Genomic DNA, 21,087 nt, shown 5'->3' with positions numbered 1-21,087 from the left:
GGGTGCAGGGCCCAAGCACTTGGGCCATCCTCCACTATACTCCCTGGCCACAGCAGAGAGCTGGCCGGGAAGAGGGGCAACCGGGACAGAATCCGGCACCCCAACCGGGACTAGAACCCGGTGTGCCGGCGCCGCAAGGCGGAGGATTAGCCTAGTGAGCCGCAGCGCCGGCTGGACAAAGCCCTTGCCTACTGGTTCACTCTGCAGATGCTCACAGCAGCTGGGGCTGGAAACTCAATTCAGGTCTGTCACACAGGAACCCAATTTCATGAGCCATCACTTCTGCCTCCTAGGTTCTGCAATAATGCAAAGCTGGGGTCAGGAGCTAGAGCCAGGTATCAAACCCACATACCCCCAGTGTGGGACATGGGCATATGAACTGCTAAGCTAAATGTCCATCACCATAATTTAAAAAAATTCCCTCATTAGTGAACCTCCAGGTTCCAATTTTTCCTCAGCTTATAAGGATATCTCTTAACTCCATGGTTTCAGACTTCTTTGAGAGACAGACAGACATACCAGAGCTTCTGTCCAGCCAGTGGTGCAGTGGGCAAATGCCTGACTCGTAGAGCTGGGTATTCAATCCAGATGTATCAGACAGGTGGCAGGGACCCACTGGAGCCATCCGCACTGTTCCAAGGTTACGCATTAGCAGGGAACTAGAGTTGAAAATGCAGCCAGCTCTCTGATCCGGGCTGCAGGCTGATAAGGGGTGCTGGCTCCCCATCCTGCAGTTTAACCTCGGGGCCGAATGCCTGCTCCTCATCTTTCCTCATGTTCAGCGATCCTGTGAAAGATAGCCTTGGGCATGTGACTGGGCTTATCTGGCGTACATCTAAAAGCTGATTGCTGGTTTGTGGAGTATGCGTGCCTTGCCTTGACTTGCCGTGTTGCTCTTCAAAGTTGCAGTAACAGGCTGCTTCATTGCCAGTAGGGTCTAATGGTTCCCTGTATCTGAATCCTTAACCGAAGCCAGCATTGCCTGAATTCTAATTTCTTGCCAGTCTCATGGTTGTGAACAGTGGCTCATCATTCATTCATTTTGCATTTCCTTGATTACTTTCCATACGTATTTATTAGACTTTGAAGTTTTCTCTTTGTTCAAATCTTTGTTTATCCCTTTTGCCCACCTTTGCATAACATTTGTCTTCCACTTATTTGTGTATTCTGGATATTAATCTGCAGACTTTTTTCTAATTGGTGACTTCCCTTTGATATCTTGTGTAGAGATTAAAAGTGAACGATCATCACATTAGTCAAATTTTCCTTTTTGGTTTGTTTTATGCCTTATTTAGGGAACACGAGGTTATACAGATGTTTGGTAATTTTTTCTCGGAGTCTGTTTTTGCTTTTTACATCTTTAGAATTGATGTTTGTGTGAGGTGGGAGGTAAAAAGTTTCCCCATTTGAATAATCACTTGTTGCCGAACGGCTCCTTCTCTGTTGGCAGATAGCCAGTCTCCTCCGCTCCGTGTGTGTGGATCTCGACTCTCTAGTCTGTGTACTGTCTGTTTTTGCACCAGTGCCCCGTTGTTTTTATCACTACAAGTTAACCAAGTGGAAATCTGGCAAAGGGAGAGACTCCTTTCTCCCTCAGAATGATCTCGCTCTCTGTAGATTTTAGGATCAGCTTGTCTGTTCCACTAGAATGCAACAGTAATCAAAAAAACTTGAGAATTTTGTTTCAAATTACATTGAATTTATGGATTTTGGAAATTGCATCAGTGATTTTGAGTCTGTCTGTATGCACCTGATGTCTCTGAGGATTTTTTAGATCCTTCAGTAGTTTTATACTTAGGTAGTTGAAGGTCTTTTTGTAGAAAGCAACTTTATTGAGGTGCACTTGGCACACACCTCTCTGAAGTTGTTGCTGCCTGCTAGATTTATTACTAGTTTTTCTCAGTTTTATTACTAGATACCTTGTGGTTTTTGTGCTTAGCATCTCTGCTTTCTAGAATTTTTATCACTGATACACAGGAAACTTGGTCCTCACTGTTTTCTTGGTTTTAGCTCTAAAGAAAAAATATATTTTTTAAAGAAACCTGAAAAGGACTGGCAACATTTTATTTTCTATCATGAAGTAGGATAGAGAAGAAACCTCACTGTCTCATATGATGGGAAGTTAAAGGAGCCTGAAAGCCCAGTCTCGGGGACAAGATAAGAGGGGTGACAAGGACCGCTCCAAGTTTGAGGTGGTCTGGGTGTGCACACCAGCAGGGAAGGGGGTCGGCCCCACCCCTCCCCTCTCCTGCTAGATCCAGTGTCACTGTTCACAGCCACTCAGGCTTTTACAGGCTTTTTATGTAAATAGTGGAGTTCTTACTCCACACCGGGCATTTGCTATGACTTTTGGATTAAAAGATGTAATTTGTAAAATTAAGTTTTACAAAAGAATACTGTGAGAAAAACACACAACAAGGCTAACTGACTGTCAACTGGGCTGTCAAAAAAAATGACTCATTACAGAAGTCTTCTGTGCTGGGGGATATAGTCCTTAGAGTAACCCTGAATCTCATTTTTATAGATACTGAGGGTCTGGAAACTTACTGATCAGTTTTTATTTTTATTTTTTTTTATGTTGGTTGTTTTTGTTTGTTTGTTTTGTTTTTTACAGGCAGAGTTAGACAGTGAGAGAGAGAGAGAGAGACAGAGGGAAAAGTCTTCCTTCCGTTGGTTCACCCCCCAAATGGCTGCTACAGCCGGCGTGCTGCGCTGATCCGAAGCCAGGAGCCAGGTGCTTCCTCCTGGTCTCCCATGTGGGTGCAGGGCCCAAGCACTTGGGCCATCCTCCACTGCCCTCCCGGGCCACAGCAGAGAGCTGGCCTGGAAGAGGGGCAACTGGGACTAGAACCCGGTGTGCTGGTGCCGCAGGCAGAGGATTAGCCTAGTGAGCCGCAGTGCCGGCCTGATGAGTTTGTTTTTGACAGAAAATAAGATTTAACTATGAAAGGATATAATTAAGGGTTTACTGCTAATAAACTGCCTCTTTGATATGTTTTGTAAAAACTTCTTGGTTCTTCTCGGCCCTCTCTGATCACATGAGAAGATCCTATGTAAAAAGATAGCTGCCTTCTATTCATAAAAGAACAGCGTGAGAAAGCTACTCGGAGGCAGTGCTGCAGCTCCAGACGTGCACGTCCTAGCACCCAGGGCAGTCAGCTTGGCCTGTGGGTGGCCAAAGATGGGGAGTCGCTTCCCTTCACTGACAGAGTCCGAGAGAACCTGAGCACAAACCAGACAGACTGAACAAGCAATGCTGGGGGTGGGGGTGGGGGGGCATTTCCTGAATGGATAAAAAGTCATTTAATTTTTCTCATTCTATTTTAGTCACTGTATGTTTACCTTGTTTCCTGGGTCTACCGGAAGCATGAGCCTGTTGGGACTTGGGGCCAGAAGAAAGCAAGACATCTTCACAAGGAACTCTAGACACTAAAAAAAGGATCCCCAAGTCTGAAGAGCTAGGACACAGACATGGCCGACAGTGGATTTAGGGATCCTCGAGAGGGTAAGGCTGGTGGGGCAGCACTGGGGTTTGTGCTACAGGAAACTAGGGCTGGGCCGACAGAAGGGCTCTCGGACCGAAACCTGGAGGTCTGAAGTGAAATCACACTCAGTGGATTAATTTGTTAGATTAGCCTTGTTCTTTCATATCGACTGAATTTAGCCACAGTGCCAGATCCTAATTATAAAGCAGACAAATGTTCTGGAGACTTCAACAGTACAGCCCTGATATCGGCAAATACACTGCATCTTTAAAAGGAGATGACAGACAATCCTTAGAGTTGTGAAATAAAGCTGGAGGGAATGTTACTAGTTATGGGTAAAGCTGGAACTTAAGTTCTTCATCCTATAGGAATGTATGAGAGGTTCAAAATAATCCAAATAGATTTTTCAGAAGGGAAAGTGGACATTTTTATTTAAAATCTTTTACTCTGGAAGTTTTCTTTTTGGGGCCAGTGCTGTGGCACAGCGGGTTAACGCCCTGGCCTGGAGCGCTGGCATCCCTTATGGGTGCCGGATTGAGGCCCGGGTGCTCTGCTTCCCATCCAGCTGTCTGCTGTGGCCTGGGAAAGCAGCAGGAGATGGCGCAAGCCCTTGGGGCCCTGCACCTTGTGGGAGACCCGGAAGCAGCTCCTGGCTCCTGGCTTCGGATGGACCCAGCTCCAGCAGTGTGGCTAGCTGGGGAGTGAACCATCGGATGGAGGGCATCTCTCTCTCTCTCTCTCTCTCTCTCTCTGCCTTTCCACTCTCTGTGTAATTCTGAGTTTCAAATAAACAATAATTAAAAAAATGAAATTTTATTTTTTAAAAATATATTTGTTCGTCTGAGAGCAGCAGAGTTAAAGAGAGATGGAGTGTCAGAGAGGTCTTCCATGTGCTGGTTCACTCCCCAAATGGCTGCAGTGGCCAAAGCTGCACTAACTGATCTGAAGCCAGGAGCCAGGAGCTGCTTCTGGGTCTCACACAAGGGTGCAGGGGCAAAGCACTTGAGCCATTTTCCAGTGCTTTTCTAGGCCTTTAGCAGAGAGCTGGATGGAAAGAGGAGCAGCTGGGACATGGACGAGCACCCATATGGGATGCCCGTGCCATAGGTGGAGGCTTAGCCCACTATGCCACCATGCTGGACTGTACCATGTAAGTTTTTAAATCTATAAAGTAGGCCAGTATAACATTCCTTATGTTCTCAATATCCATCTTCAACTATTGTCAACATAATGCTAATTTTGTTTTCTGCTGAGGATTATTATAAATTCAGAACATATCATGTTATTTGTAAAAATTTATGTCTTAGAGATTCTGTATTTTTTATTTATTATCATTTTTTAAAAATTGTATTTATTTATTTGAAAGAGTTACAGAGAGACAGAGACAGAGAGATCTTCCATTCTCTGGTTTACTCTGCAAATGGCTGCAACGGCCAGGTCTGGGCCAGGTTGAAGCCAGGAGGCGGGCACTCTGTCTGGGACTCCCACCTGGGTGGCAGGGGGCCAAGCACCTGGGCCATCCTTTCCCATTCACAGGGAGTGAGTTGGATCAAAGTGGAACAGCTTGGCCAGCGACGTGGCTCAATAGGCTAATCCTCTGCCTTGCGACTCCGCCACACCAGGTTCTAGTCCCGGTCGGGGTGCTGGATTCTGTCCTGGTTGCCCCTCTTCCAGGCCAGCTCTCTGCTGTGCCCAGGGAGTGCAGTGGAGGATGGCCCAAGTGCTTGGGCCCTGCACCCCATGGGAGACCTGGAGAAGCACCTGGCTCCTGGCTTCGGATCAGCGCGGTGCGCTGGCCGCAGCGCCCCAGGCACGGTGGCCATTGGAGGGTGAACCAACAGCAAAAGGAAGACCTTTCTTTCTGTCTCTCTGTCTCTCACTGTCCACACTGCCTGTCAAAAAAAAGTGGAGCAGCTAGGACTCAAACCACTACATAGGGGATGCTAGCAGTGCAGGTGGCAGCTTAAGCTGCTGTGCCACATGCCATCCTCCCCTCTTTGGAAAAAAAATTATTTATTTAAAAGAGGGAGTTACAGGCCGGCGCCGCGGCTCACTAGGCTAATCCTCCGCCTAGCGGCGCCGGCACACCGGGTTCTAGTCCCGGTCGGGGCGCCGGATTCTGTCCCGGCTGCCCCTCTTCCAGGCCAGCCCTCTGCTGTGGCCAGGGAGTGCAGTGGAGGATGGCCCAGGTGCTTGGGCCCTGCACCCCATGGGAGACCAGGAAAAGCACCTGGCTCCTGGCTCCTGCCATCGGATCAGCGCGGTGCGCCGGCCGCAGCGCGCCGGCCGCGGCGGCCATTGGAGGGTGAACCAACGGCAAAGGAAGACCTTTCTCTCTGTCTCTCTCTCTCACTGTCCACTCTGCCTGTCAAAAAAAATAAAAAAAAAAAAAAAAAGAGGGAGTTACAGGTGAGAGGGAGAGAATCTTCCATCTACTGATTGACTCCCCAAATGGCCACAATGCCCAGGGCTTGGCCAGACCAGAACAGGAGCCTAGAACTCCATCTAAGTCTCCTGTGTGGGTGGCAGGGGCCCAAGGGCTTGGGCCATCTTCTGCTGCTTTCCCAGGTGCATTAGCAGGGAGTTGCATCACAAGTGGATTTGAACTGGCCCCCATATGGGATTCTGGCATCGCAGGCAAAGGCTTAACATGCTGTGCCACAATGCCAGCCTCCTATTTTTAAAACGATTTATTTATTTGAAAGAATTCTGGAGAGTCAGAGCTCTTTCATCTGGGAGCTGGTTCACTCCCTGATGGCCACAATGGCTAGAGCTGGGCCAGGCCAAAGCCAGGAGCCAGGAGCTTCATCCAGCTCTGATGTGAGTGCAGGAGGCCAAGCCCTTGGGCTGTCTTCCACTGCTTTTCCCAGGCCATTAGCAGAGAGCTGGACTGGAAGTGGAGGTGCTGGGACTTGAACCAGTGGCCATATGGGATGCTAGTGTCAGGTGAGAGCTTTGCTCACTGTGCCACAATGGCAGTCCCTGAAAGATCCCATTAATTAAAAAAAAAAAAATAACCAAGATATCATCATCACAACCAAGATATTCATTCTATCTGAAAAATAAATGAAGTTGATGGTCTCCTAAATGTTCTGTCATGATTTATCTAAGAATGTAAGCATCATTGTACACTCAGAACATTTGATTGATGGGATCACTCAATAGATCACCCGCCTTTTTTACCCTTTTCTGTCATTCGTTTCTATTTCTTGTCTTTACTAAAGAAACAAAAGTTGTCTTTTTTTTTTTTTTTTTAAGATTTAGTGATTTATTTGAAAGGCGGGCAGAGTTACAGAGAGGCAGAGACAGAAAGGGAGAGTGATCTTCCATCTGCTAGTTCACTCACCAGATGGCTGCAACCGGGAGCCAGGAGCTGCTTCTGGCTCTGCTGTTTGAGTGCAGGGCCCAAGCACCAGGGCTACCCCCACCCCAGGCACAAGAGCAGGGAGCTGGATGGCAAACAGGGGAGCTGGGACCCAAACCAGCGCCCAGAGGGAGTGCAGGTGCCCGCAGCGTCCGCAGCCCCAGCCCAGCAGAGGCTTGTTCCTGGACTTTCCCACATTCGGGGTCTGCTGGTTGCATTCCTGAAGCTTGATTAGACACGTTCCTCTACCCTGCGTTTCTGGGGAACTGGTGGTCAGTCCTAAAAGATGATGCGATTGCAGTCCAGTTGTTGAGCAAGAACACCTCACAGGAGGAATCGTGTCCTTGCTACTGATGCTATCTGGCTTTTCCTGTTTTTGTGCTACTAAGGTTGATCAGTGGTTTCGGTTTTCGGTCTGGATTGACCTTTTACACAAATAGTTTTACTGCCGCTGATGGTCATTGCCTTTTGTTACGGAAGGGGATATATTTAATACTACCAAGAGTTGGTTTGATCACTTGAAATTGTTTTACATTAGTGTTATCTTTATTGAGAGCCCAGAGAAATAATATTTAGGAAGATGCCTTATAAACCACAAATATAGTTGTCCATCAAAGACCTTGATGGAATATAAAAATAGGGAGACATTTTCTCCAATAAAAATTGTGAATTTTTATCCCGGTAGACTCTCCAAAGGATTTGGAAAGTGAGCCGTCAGTGGATTCTCACGCGCAGGAGACCGCAGTCACAGCAAGTCCCCCTGCAGAGACTCAGGCCCTGCCTCCTGCCTCTGATCTTGACAAAGACCACCAAGAGGGTCCAGAAAGTGCAGACGCAGGCGGCACAGCAGAGGGCCCGGGTCCAGCAGACTTTGGAGACCATCCCAAGGCTACAGCAGAACCTGAGAGCAAGCCCGGTGTCCCGGATGGAGAACAAGGACATCAGGTGCCTTGGGGAAGTCTGGGGGGAGAACCCCTGGGTCTGGATCCCAACTGTTCTCCAAGCGACGAGGTAGGGAGAGCAGGTGCACAGCCGGGGAGCAGCTCTGTGGCCCTCCCCGAGGGAGCGAGTGACGGAGCTGCGGCTGCTTTGGGGGCGCCTGCCGCAGCCTCCCAGGAGGCCCACGGTCCTGGTCCTCGCAGCGCAGGTCTGGACAGCCGGGACGCGTTGAGGAGGCGACAGCCCGCAGCAGGTAAGAATCTACGCAGGAGCATCCAGGGGTGTGGTGCTGTTACGGAGGATGCAGCACAGGTCAGGGCTTCTCCGAGAACTTGGGTGTCTCACAGATGAAGGCCCTTGAGCCTGGCCCAGATCCCCTCTGATACGGGGCGCGGGGGTCAGATCCTGGCTGCTCCGGTAGGGCTGTCATTCGTTCATCTCCAGAGTAGACGTAACTGGAGAGGGAGCAGAGCTGTGTCCTTTGCACTCATCGTGTACCTCTGGCAATAAGCACATAGATCAACTCTAGGAATATACTTCGTTAAAGATTTATTCATGGGGCCGGCACTGTGTGGTGGGTAAAGCCGCCACCTGCAGTGGCCATATCCCATATGGGTGCCGTTTCAAGTCCCGGCTGCTCCTCTTCTGATCCAGCTCTCTGCTGTGGCCTGGGAAGGCAGTAGAGGATGGCCCAAGTCCCTGGGCCCCTGCACCCATGTGGGAGACCCAGAAGAAGCTCCTGGCTCCTGGCTTCGGATCAGCACAGCTCTGGCCATTGCGGCCATCAGGGGAGTGAACCAGCAGATGGAAGACCTCTCTCTCTTTCTCTCTCCCTCTCTCTCTCTCTGCCTCTCCACTCTCTGTGTAACTCTGACTTTCAAATAAATAAACAAATCTTTAAAAAATTTTATTTATATATTTGAAAGTCAGAGTTAGAGAGGGAGAGACAGGGAGAGAGTGATTCCTGTCTGCAGGCTCTCTTTCCAGAAGGTCTCAACAGTCAGGGCTGAACCAGGCCGAAGCCAGGAGCTTCTTCTGGGTCTCCCACACGGTTGCAGGGCCCCAAGGACTTGGGCCATCTTCTGCTGGTTTTCCAACCATAGCAGAGAGCTGGATCAGAAGTGGAGCAGCCAGGACTGGAACCAGGGCCCCTGTGGGATGCCAGCACTGCAGGTGGCAGCTTTACTTGCTATGCTAGTTAGGCCAGTACTGGGGTTTGTGCTACAGGAAACTAGGGCTGGGCCGAAAGAGGGGCTCTGGGACCGAAACCTGGAGGTCTGAAGTGAAATCACACTCAGTGGATTAATTTGTTAGATTAGCCTTGTTCTTTCATATCGACTGAATTTAGCCACAGTGCCAGATCCTAATTATAGAGCAGACAAATGTTCTGGAGACTTCAACAGTACAGCCCTGATATCGGCAAATACACTGCATCTTTAAAAGGAGATGACAGACAATCCTTAGAGTTGTGAAATAAAGCTGGAGGGAATGTTACTAGTTATGGGTAAAGCTGGAACTTAAGTTCTTCATCCTATAGGAATGTATGAGAGGGTCAAAATAATCCAAGTAGATTTTTCAGAAGGGAAAGTGGACATTTTTATTTAAAATCTTTTACTCTGGAAGTTTTCTTTTTGGGGCCAGTGCTGTGGCACAGCGGGTTAACGCCCTGGCCTGGAGCGCTGGCATCCCTTATGGGTGCCGGATTGAGGCCCGGGTGCTCTGCTTCCCATCCAGCTGTCTGCTGTGGCCTGGGAAAGCAGCAGGAGATGGCGCAAGCCCTTGGGGCCCTGCACCTTGTGGGAGACCCGGAAGCAGCTCCTGGCTCCTGGCTTCGGATGGACCCAGCTCCAGCAGTGTGGCTAGCTGGGAAGTGAACCATCGGATGGAGGGCATCTCTCTCTCTCTCTCTCTCTCTCTCTCTCTCTCTCTCTCTCTGCCTTTCCACTCTCTGTGTAATTCTGAGTTTCAAATAAACAATAATTAAAAAAATGAAATTTTATTTTTTAAAAATATATTTGTTCGTCTGAGAGCAGCAGAGTTAAAGAGAGATGGAGTGTCAGAGAGGTCTTCCATGTGCTGGTTCACTCCCCAAATGGCTGCAGTGGCCAAAGCTGCACTAACTGATCTGAAGCCAGGAGCCAGGAGCTGCTTCTGGGTCTCACACAAGGGTGCAGGGGCAAAGCACTTGAGCCATTTTCCAGTGCTTTTCTAGGCCTTTAGCAGAGAGCTGGATGGAAAGAGGAGCAGCTGGGACATGGACGAGCACCCATATGGGATGCCCGTGCCATAGGTGGAGGCTTAGCCCACTATGCCACCATGCTGGACTGTACCATGGAAGTTTTTAAATCTATAAAGTAGGCCAGTATAACATTCCTTATGTTCTCAATATCCATCTTCAACTATTGTCAACATAATGCTAATTTTGTTTTCTGCTGAGGATTATTATAAATTCAGAACATATCATGTTATTTGTAAAAATTTATGTCTTAGAGATTCTGTATTTTTTATTTATTATCATTTTTTAAAAATTGTATTTATTTATTTGAAAGAGTTAGAGAGAGAGAGAGAGACAGAGAGATCTTCCATTCTCTGGTTTACTCTGCAAATGGCTGGAACGGCCAGGTCTGGGCCAAGCTGAAGCCAGGAGGCGGGCACTCTGTCTGGGACTCCCACCCGGGTGGCAGGGGCCAAGCACCTGGGCCATCCTTCACTGCTTTCCCAATCACAGGGAGTTGGATCAAAGTGGAGCAGCTAGATCTCAAACCACTACATAGGGGATGCTAGCAGTGCAGGCGGTAGCTTAAGCTGCTGTGCCATAATGCCATCCTCCCCTCTTTGGAAAAAAAAATTATTTGTTCAAAAGGCAGAGTTACAGCAGAGAGGGAGAGAATCTTCCATCTACTGATTGACTCCCCAAATGGCCACAATGCCCAGGGCTTGGCCAGACCAGAACAGGAGCCTAGAACTCCATCTAAGTCTCCTGTGTGGGTGGCAGGGGCCCAAGGGCTTGGACCATCTTCTGATTTCCCAGGTGCATTAGCAGGGAGCTGCATCAGAAGTGGATTTGAACTGGCCCCCATATGGGATTCTGGCATCGCAGGCAAAGGCTTAACATGCTGTGCCACAATGCCAGCCTCTTATTTTTAAAATGATTTATTTATTTGAAAGAATTACGGAGAGTCAGAGCTCTTTCATCTGGGAGCTGGTTCACTCCCTGATGGCCACAACGGCTAGAGCTGGGCCAGGCCAAAGCCAGGAGCCAGGAGCTTCATCCAGCTCTGATGTGAGTGCAGGAGGCCAAGCCCTTGGGCTGTCTTCCACTGCTTTTCCCAGGCCATTAGCAGAGAGCTGGACTGGAAGTGGAGGTGCTGGGACTTGAACCAGTGGCCATATGGGATGCTAGTGTCAGGTGAGAGCTTTGCTCACTGTGCCACAATGGCAGTCCCTGAAAGATCCAATTAATTAAAAAAAAATTTACCAAGATATCATTATCACAACCAAGATATTCATTCTATCTGAAAAATAAATGAAGTTGATGGTCTCCTAAATGTTCTGTCATGATTTATCTAAGAATGTAAGCATCATTGTACACTCAGAACATTTGATTGATGGGATCACTCAATAGATCACCCGCCTTTTTTACCCTTTTCTGTCATTCGTTTCTATTTCTTGTCTTTACTAAAGAAACAAATTTTTTATTTTTTTAAGATTTAGTGATTTATTTGAAAGGCGGGCAGAGTTACAGAGAGGCAGAGACAGAAAGGGAGAGTGATCTTCCATCTGCTAGTTCACTCACCAGATGGCTGCAACCGGGAGCCAGGAGCTGCTTCTGGCTCTGCTGTTTGAGTGCAGGGCCCAAGCACCAGGGCTACCCCCACCCCAGGCACAAGAGCAGGGAGCTGGATGGCAAACAGGGGAGCTGGGACCCAAACCAGCGCCCAGAGGGAGTGCAGGTGCCCGCAGCGTCCGCAGCCCCAGCCCAGCAGAGGCTTGTTCCTGGACTTTCCCACATTCGGGGTTGTGCTGGTTGCATTCCTGAAGCTTGATTAGACACGTTCCTCTACCCTGCGTTTCTGGGGAACTGGTGGTCAGTCCTAAAAGATGATGCGATTGCAGTCCAGTTGTTGAGCAAGAACACCTCACAGGAGGAATCGTGTCCTTGCTACTGATGGTATCTGGCTTTTCCTGTTTTTGTGCTGCTAAGGTTGATCAGTGGTTTCGGTTTTCGGTCTGGATTGACCTTTTACACGAATAGTTTTAGCTGCCGCTGATGGTCATTGCCTTTTATTAGGGAAGGGATATATTTAATACTACCAAGAATTGGTTTGATCACTTGAAATAGTTTTACATTAGTGTTATCTTTATTGAGAGCCCAGAGAAATAATATTTAGGAAGATGCCTTATAGCCACAAATATAGTTGTTTATCAAGGACCTTGTTGAAATATAAAAATAGGAAGACATTTTCTCCAATAAAAATTGTGAATTTTTATCCCGGTAGACTCTCCAAAGGATTTGGAAAGTGAGCCGTCAGTGGATTCTCACGCGCAGGAGACCACAGTCACCACAAGTCCCCCTGCAGAGGCTCAGGCCCTGCCTCCTGCCTCTGATCTTGACAAAGACCACAGAGAGGGGCACCCAGAGGGTCCAGAAAGTGCAGACGCAGGCGGCACAGCAGAGGGCCCGGGTCCAGCAGACTTTGGAGACCATCCCAAGGCTACAGCAGAACCTGAGAGCAAGCCCAGTGTCCCGGATGGAGAACAAGGACATCAGGTGCCTTGGGGAAGTCTGGGGGGAGAACCCCTGTGTCTGGATCCCAACTGTTCTCCAAGCGACGAGGTAGGGAGAGCAGGTGCACAGCCGGGGAGCAGCTCTGTGGCCCTCCCCGAGGGAGCGAGTGACGGAGCTTCGGCTGCTTTGGGGGCGCCCGCCGCAGCCTCCCAGGAGGCCCACGGTCCCGGTCCTCGCAGCGCAGGTCTGGACAGCCGGGACGCGTTGAGGAGGCGACAGCCCGCAGCAGGTAAGAATCTACGCAGGAGCATCCAGGGGTGTGGTGCTGTTACGGAGGATGCAGCACAGGTCAGGGGCTTCTCCGAGAACTTGGGTGTCTCACAGATGAAGGCCCTTGAGCCTGGCCCAGATCCCCTCTGATACGGGGCGCGGGGGTCAGATCCTGGCTGCTCCGGTAGGGCTGTCATTCGTTCATCTCCAGAGTAGACGTAACTGGAGAGGGAGCAGAGCTGTGTCCTTTGCACTCATCGTGTACCTCTGGCAATAAGCACACAGATCAACTCTAGGAATATACTTCGTTAAAGATTTATTCATGGGGCCGGCACTGTGTGGTGGGTAAAGCCGCCACCTGCATTGCCCATATCCCACATGGGTGCCGCTTCAAGTCTCGGCTGCTCCACTTCTGATCCAGCTCTCTGCTGTGGCCTGGGAAGGCAGTAGAGGATGGCCCAAGTCCTTGGGCCCCTGCACCCACGTGGGAGACCTGGAAGAAGCTCCTGGCTCCTGACTATGGTTCTGTGCATCTCCGGCCCTTGTGGCCAAGTGGGGAGTGAAGCAGCAGATGGAAGACCTCTCTCCCCCTCTGTGTCTCCTTTTCTCTCTGTGTGTAACTCTGACGTTCCAATAAATAAATCAATCTTTAAAAAAATTTATTTATATATTTGAAAGTCAGAGTTAGAGAGGGAGAGACAGGGAGAGAGAGATTCCTGTCTGCAGGCTCTCTTCCCAGATGGTCCAAGAGTCAGGACTGAGGCAGGCCGAAGCCAGGAGCTTCTTCTGGGTCTCCCATGTGGGTGGCCATCCAGGTCCCTCACATGGGTGGCAGGGTCCTGAGCACTCGGGCCATCTTCCACTGTTTTTCCCAGGGCTTTAGCTGGGAACTGAATTGGAAATGGAGCAGCGAGGACACAAACCAGTGCCCATTTGACAGTCTGGCATCACAGGCAGCGGCTTTACCCACTGTGCCATGATGCCAGCCCCCATGAATATTTTTTGAATGGGTGAATAAATGTGATTCTATAGACCATATCTGTCATCAGAATTTCACCATTATGTGGGTTCACTGTTGGTTGAAGAGAAAATGTTATTCAAAAAATGCGGTTTATGTATGGGAAGTAACTTAAAATATAGTGGAATGAGGTCATCTATAATATTACTTTTTACAAAAGAATATAAAGTGTCGAAATCTTTTTGGTGGAACAATTTGGTGGGAAAAATAAAAGGGACACACGGTCTTCATTGGTGTACAGTCTGAAAATAATATTGTTCCTTTTCCCCCCAGACGCCAGAAGTCATGGACAGGAATCACAAAAACTAGAGGAAAACAAAGAGAATGCACAGGACACCATACGAAAGATTAATAAAAAGGATTTGTGGAGCTATGGTGAGAACACACGCTTTCAGTGTAGAGTTGATTCATACTAGAAAACACCTAGAAATTTAACAATTTTAGTTTTGTTTGTTTGTTTGTTTTTTGTTTTTTTTTTTTTAAAGTTTCAGAGAGGCAGAGAGAGAGGGCAGAGAGAGGTCTTCCATTCCTCAAATAGCCACAATGGCTATAGCTGTGCCGATCTGAAGCCAGGAGCCAGGAGCTTCTTCTGAGTCTCCCACACGGGTACAGAGGCCCAAGGAGTTGGGCCATCTTCTGCTGCTTTCCCAGGCCATAGCAGAGAGCTGGATCAGAAGTGGAGCTGCTGGTACTGGAACCAGGGGCCCTGTGGGATGCCAGCACTGCAGGCGGCAGCTTTTCTCACAACGCCACAGTGTCGGTCCCAATTTAAACAGGTTTAACACTGTACTAATACATGTTTTTTTTAAATGTTTGATAGTAACAGCAGAGTACAACAATAGAGTTTAGGGATTTTTCACTAGAGGTGCTCACTGATATTTTGCTGTGCTTAATAATATGGAAATTCCCACAGAAGGATGGGCTTATAAGAAACTAAAATTTCCCTTTCAGTTAGGGTATTAATGTCTCAAGTGGCATTTTTAGGTTTTGATTCCTGCAAAATACTGGTCTGCTGTAGGTGGTAGGTATTTTTTCAAAGTGAAAGAAAATCCTGATAGCTCATTTCTAAAGTCACATCGTTAGTTACAACATGAAACACACGCACTTCGCTTCTGCCTTTAACAAACACAGTTAGGGCTTCGAAACGCCCATGGCAAAATGGAATTAAAAGATGTTTACTTTGGTGTAGAAAAAAACTTAAAACATTTATGCATAGTTTTTGTAAAATGCATTTTCCACTAACTTTTTGAAGGCCCCCTTGTATTATATCTTCAAATAATTAAATCTGAGGAGAGATGAGAAGAAAAGTATATCTGGTCGAAAAAAAGCTGCGATGGCTTAGGCAGAAGAAAGTGAGCCCTGCCGATAACGATAAGACCTGGCGGCAGGCCCGCATCCCTTCCCTCTGCCCCAGGCCCGTCTCCGCCTCGCGCTCTCCCTCCTCACCTCTGCTCTCATCCCTTGGCAGGTCCTGTCTTTCTGGGCCTCCTGGTTACGGCCCTTGTGCTCAGTTCTGTGAACAGCTACTACTCCTCTCCAGCCCAGCACGTGCCAGAAAACCCAGCCCTGGAGGCCTTCTTGGCTCAGTTCAGCCAGTTAAAGGAGAAGTTCCCAGGGCAGAGCCCCTTCCTGTGGCAGAGAGGGCGCAAGTTCCTGCAGAAACACCTCAACGCCTCTGAGCCCAGCGAGCCGGCCACCGTCATATTCACGGCGGCCCGGGAGGGGCGGGAGACCCTCAGGTGCCTGAGCCACCACGTCGCGGATGCCTACACCTCCTCCCAGCAGGTGTCTGCCCTTCAGCTCGACGGGGCCGAGCGAGCCTCGCAGGACAGCGACACGGTCAAGCTGTGGGTGGACCTGGAGCTGAGCTCGGGCTTCGAGAACGGCCACAAGGCTGCCGTGGTCCACCGCTTCGAATCCCTTCCTGCAGGCTCCACTTTGATTTTCTACAAGTACTGTGACCATGAGAATGCCGCCTTCAAAGACGTGGCCCTGGTCCTGACCGTCCTCCTGGAGGAGGAGACCTTGGAAGCAAGCGTGGGCCCGAGGGAGACGGAGGAAAAGGTGAGGGATCTGCTCTGGGCCAAGTTTACCAACTCGGACACGCCCAGCTCCTTCAACCACATGGACTCCGACAAGCTGAGTGGGCTGTGGAGCCGGATCTCACACCTGGTGCTGCCCGTGCAGCCCGTGAGGAGCATAGAGGAGCGGGGGTGCCTGCTGTGAGCTCAGCTCGGGGCGTGCTGGGGGGCCCAGGCGTGGGCAGAGTGCGTAAGGCCGTCTGTGTGTGTGTGGAAGGGGCTGGCAAACAGAAAAACAGCCTGGGAAGCACAGACAAAGGTTTTCATTTTCTGCCATAATTCTTTCTAATCTACGATGCTAAATATTGACCTTTTTTTTCCTTTGCCTTTTATAAAGCAAATCAGGTTTGAAATACAGCATGGTCTATGAAACTGAGGAATCATCTTTAATCCCAAAGTTATAGCAACAGAATCATCGCACAGGAAACTGCAGAGTGGTTTTTGTTTTCCTGAGTGAGAGTAACAAGCCTTCTGGGTGGTGTTTGGACGTGGATGAAAGCAGTTAGAGTTGTGGGGCCATGGTCGTTTTAAAAACTCATTCACCTGCTAAGTATTTTAAAACTCACTTTCATAACCTGCTTGTGGGATCACATTTTCTACTAACTTGCACTTTTGAGGAGTATGAAAAAAGGAAATAAAAATCGACACCATCAACTAGTTACCGAAATACTACACGCGAAGCACTACGCTTTTATTCCGTTAATGAGCCGAGGTAAAAGCAGCTGTACTCAAAGGCGGCTCTTAAAAATTGGAATCCATGGGGAAGTTGTTTATAAGGGGAGGAGACAGAATTCCAGCTGGCTGTATCTTTACTTCCGCTTTCTTGAATTCTTCAGAGCAGTGACCCTCAGCTGTGTCAGCCAGCGCCCCCCACCCCTTACCCCAGAGTGTTTCTCCCTTTGACTCTTTTATCCTTGATATTGGGATTCTCTGTAAGATTTCATTACAACAAAAAGCTTCTCTGGTTAATAAAGTCTAAAAACCATTGAGTAAGTGAAACAAGAAGAAAAGTAGAGGACAGGAACTGGATAGGAAAAAAATGAATGTATTAAAACACGTAGGAAGAGGATAAAATGCAGGTTTAGGGCATAGATGCACTATTTGTGGAAGCTAATGATGTTTAAGTGAACAGCAGCATGTGTAAGCTAGCATTAATGGGCAGAAGTTTCTGGTGCTTTTGATTACTTCTGTTCATCATTATTTCTGTCTCCCCGAATGGAATTCTGTAATTGTCTGGGATGAGAGGCTGAGTGCCCCTTCAGCAGAACAGATCTTAATCTAGTAGTAGATTTTATATGGTCACTTTGACATCAGTGTAAATTCTATTTGCTACATAGTGATGGAACATTATATAACCTAGCTCATTTCTTGACCAGCTGGTTGGAAGTACCATAAGATTAGGAAGTAGAGAAATGTTAAAGATGTTATACTTAGAGAAAGTAGAAATCGTAGATTTTGAAATGCTTTAATGGCCAGTATTGATTGCTGGGCCGTGTTCTGTGAGGGGACAGTCATTGCTGGTTAGCATCTGAGTTCTGAAAGTAGACTCAAGCGGTGTTGCCCTAGCAGGGGTTCTGTTCCGTCTGTTCCATTACGTGGACTGTCACCACGATCCTGCAATGTTTCAGCTAGGTTTTCATCTGATTCTATGAGAGCTCACACAGACACCCATTTTTATTTTTATTTTTTTTCTTTTTAAAGAAGTCGTGATTACAGTGTGGAAGGATTTTAGGAAACACTAAGGATAGTTTCTTTGTTGATGCGTACAATGTTGACAAAGACATGGGAAGGAATGTTTCTGCAAATATCTGTCACAGGAAAAGCATGTAAGTCCACTTTAACCATGGCCTGAAGCTGCGCTCAGCGAGTGTGGGGCAGACCTGGAGAAGTCGTTTACGTTTGGGTCTTTGGAGGAATCGTGTAGTGGGTCTGAGAAAAGACTTAGTGAATGTACTATCAGTGTCCATCCGGTATACAGTGAGAGGAAATTGAAGAGAACTCTTCATGAATTCAACGCAGGTTTTCTGTATTTCTCGCCCTTGCATGCGAGTGTGACATCACAGTGCCAGTGGTGCCTTGTGGAACTGTCGTGTGGGCCAGCTGGCCCGTGCTACCTCACGTGTGCACAGGAAGCAGTGTGCGTGTTCGGTCCACGTCTGTCAGTGACGGCTCACCGTGGAGTCAGGGCTGCTGCTTCCTCCGCCCAGCCCAATATGGTTCCTCTGCATTTCCGCTCAATGCCAGCTCCCGACAGTCCCAGCTTTGTTCTGCTGTTCAGTCTTTGTTTGAAACCCTTTTCCTTCCATGTGTAAGTGCAATCAACAGAGGCTGTTGTCAGTCTTCTGTCCACTATTTCAAAATGATTTTCAGTAGCAGTGAATTAGCTCTGAGTCATCTTATGAGTAAAATGATTATTTTTAAAACATAAAACTATATTTGTAAAAATTACAAATGTTTATAATCTATTACCTAATGTACACTTGGGTTAATTTCTATTTACATTTTTTAAGTTCTTTACATTTCCCTTTGTGTGTTAGTTCATCTTTCAGTATTGTAATGGGTAATTTCCTTTTTTGACTTAGAAAAATGTGGGGATTTGATAACCACACGTGATTCCTAAACTCACTGAATTATTATCTCGGAACAACCTTTATTATATTTCATATCAGTATCATCAGTCACTTCTTGAGCGTTAAGAGTCGTGGAAACAAATAGGGGAACTGCCTTTGGACTTGAGTTTCTTCCCCGCCCCCACCCCACCCCCTTCCCTGGAGATGTAGGCTTCCAGTCAGTTTCCCGGATCTGGCAGAGGAGTGCCAGAGAGTCCATACCACGGAAGGTGGTAGTGCCGCCATTTCTGTGTTTGAAACCAGCAAGGCGATCTGGACTCGTTTCACCTGGGGGCCCCCAAGCTTCTGCTGGTTCGTGGGGCGCACACAGCCGCCCTCTGCCGCCCTCTCGGCTTGTGCCCGGCGGGGCAGCGCCGGCCTCTGCGCGGGTTGTGACAGCTTGCAGCTGCTTGACTTTTACTTTGATCTGTTCAACAGCAGAAACACAGTGAGCGCTGACATTATCCTGGGACAAGCGTGGCACGTGCGGGAGCTGGTGATGCGTCAGCTCTGTATTTGCGTCCTTCTGACCAAAGTCTTGGAACCTAACTGAATCTTGCTGTTTTGTACTTGATGAGAAAAACGGGCTGTGCCGGTATTAATGCCAGAGTTTGTGCGTTCCCCTTTCTTACTGCCTTTGCATTTGTTTCTACAAATGTTGAAGAATGTGCCTTATTCAAGTTACTTGTCTGGTTATTATCAAAAATAAATCTTAACACTTCTCAGTTGACTGATTTTTTTTTTTAAGTTACTTAGGCGGCAGTGATCTAGAGACAGAGAACCTGCATCCGCTGGTCCACTCTCCAGATGCCCTCCATGGCTGGGGCTGGGGTCAGGAGCCAAGAACCTAGCCTAGGCCTCCCATGTGGATGGCAGGAGCCCAATTACTTGGAGGCATCACCACTGCCTCCCAGGATCTGCATCAGCAAGAAACAAGTCAGGAAGCATGGGGCATGGGCACCTTTCTTTTCTTTTTTTAAAGATTTATTTATTTATGTATTTGAAAGGTAGAGTTACAGAGGAAGAAAGATCTTCCATCTGCTGGTTCACTCCCCAGATGGCCGCAATGGCCAGAGCTGGGCCAAGTCGAAACCAGGAGCTTCTAGCACGTCTCCCACGTGGATGCAGCAGCCCAAGTACTTGGGCCATCTTCCACTGCTTTCCAAAGCGCATTGTCAGAGAGCTGGATTGGAAGTGGAGTAGCTGGGTCTCGAACCAGCACCCATGTGGGTTGCCAGCATTGCAGGAGACAGCTTAACTCTTTATGCCACAATGCCAGGCCTGATATGAGAGTATTATCTTAACCGCTAGGTTGTACCCAGTTGACTGATTCATGGTTTAAGTTCCCAGGAAATGGACATGTGGCCATTCATGGTGGGAAGTAAAACTGCCCTTGTTTAGCAGTTAACTGAAGAAAGAGTCCTGGGAGACGCGGGTGTGTTTGTGGCTGTCGGTGGAGCGGTATGGTGCAGATGCTGCCGAGTAGCCAAGCCGCTCCGGGTTGCCGGGACTTAAGTAGGGGAGAAAGAGTGGGGCAGTAAACACAGCTCTGGGAATTGCTCCTAACCCAGTCATTGGGAACGTGTCTAAATGTAGGCAGCCCTCCTCTTGTTTGTTGTCAGTAGGGAGGTAGAACGTGTTAAGGATTATTTATCTGAAAGGCAGAGACAGATCTTGCGTTTGCTGGTTCACTCCCCAAGTGCCTGCGACAGCCAGGACTGGGGCCAGGCTGAAGCCAGGAGCCAGGAACTCCACCCAGGTCTCATTCATGGGTGGCAGGAGCCCACGTCCTTGGGCCAACATCAGCTGCCTTCCTGGCGCAGTATCAGGGAGCTGGATTGGAAGTGAACTCGCCTGGTCTCGAACTGGCACTCTGACTGTGGGATGCTGGCGTCTCAAGCCACATTTTTAACCTGCACAACGACACCGGCTCCCTTTTTCCTAGTATAGACAGTGGCCACTGTCTACACCCAACGAACACCACAGGATTTGTTGATATGGTTTACAGAACAGTTTTCTAGCAAATCTGAATGCAACTTTGAAAGTCTGGTTCTGTTCCTGTTAGAAAGGTAGGACTTCTGAGAACTAAGCATATCTTGATGAGTGGTGAGTGAAATGGGTGGAAGTCAGAAGAGAAGATGAGCCTGAATGCGAAGAACATGGGATTCCCTTAATCGTTGGAAACACCCATAGGTGAGCAACGTGGTTTTCCTGTTGCATCAACTCACCACTAGAGGGCGGCACATCTCTAAATACACTGAACACACTGAGGGGTTGTGAGGTAGTTATTGTGGAAATTTGTGATTTTACACCAGAGACAGTAAGAATGGTGTAGCCTGAAGTTACAGTCTGGGTCCTGGATGTTTGATGCAGAAGCGGCTCCATCAAGCGAAACTAAGGAAGATCTTAGCTACTAGGCCAAGATCTTAGCTACTGTAAGGAAAGGAGATCATGTTTTGTGTATGTGTAAGACACTCATTACTGAGCAATCCATGCACATGGTATATAACGTTAGGGTGCTCAGAAGGCCCTTATATACCCACTGAAAATGAAACACCTTGTAAAATATATGTATTTGAAAGGAAGAGAGAG

General features: G+C 48.2%; 1 protein-coding gene across 6 annotated transcripts in view; it reads left to right on the top strand.

The window, feature by feature from the left end:
- The window catches only part of TOR1AIP2 (torsin 1A interacting protein 2), a 36,535-nt gene extending 17,315 nt beyond the window's left edge, over positions 1-19,220 (top strand). For 4 of the 6 annotated variants that reach the window (XM_051858253.2, XM_051858252.2, XM_051858254.2 and 1 more), the window contains exons 2-6: positions 3,328-3,505; positions 7,535-8,041; positions 12,288-12,806; positions 14,079-14,180; positions 15,274-19,220. In XM_051858253.2, the coding sequence (XP_051714213.2) occupies positions 3,472-3,505; positions 7,535-8,041; positions 12,288-12,806; positions 14,079-14,180; positions 15,274-16,031 (1,920 nt within the window). In that variant the 5' untranslated portion in view covers positions 3,328-3,471 and the 3' untranslated portion in view covers positions 16,032-19,220. The remainder of the gene's footprint in view (positions 1-3,327; positions 3,506-7,534; positions 8,042-12,287; positions 12,807-14,078; positions 14,181-15,273) is intronic. The other 2 variants (XM_051858256.2, XM_051858257.2) reach the window with 2 other exon arrangements.
- Positions 19,221-21,087: the final 1,867 nt, after the last annotated feature.

This window comes from Oryctolagus cuniculus, chromosome 7 (assembly GCF_964237555.1).
Source record: "Oryctolagus cuniculus chromosome 7, mOryCun1.1, whole genome shotgun sequence".
Lineage (NCBI taxonomy): Eukaryota > Metazoa > Chordata > Mammalia > Lagomorpha > Leporidae > Oryctolagus > Oryctolagus cuniculus.
Note: the sequence above shows the minus strand (reverse complement) of the source record. Positions and strands in the feature narration are given on the sequence as shown.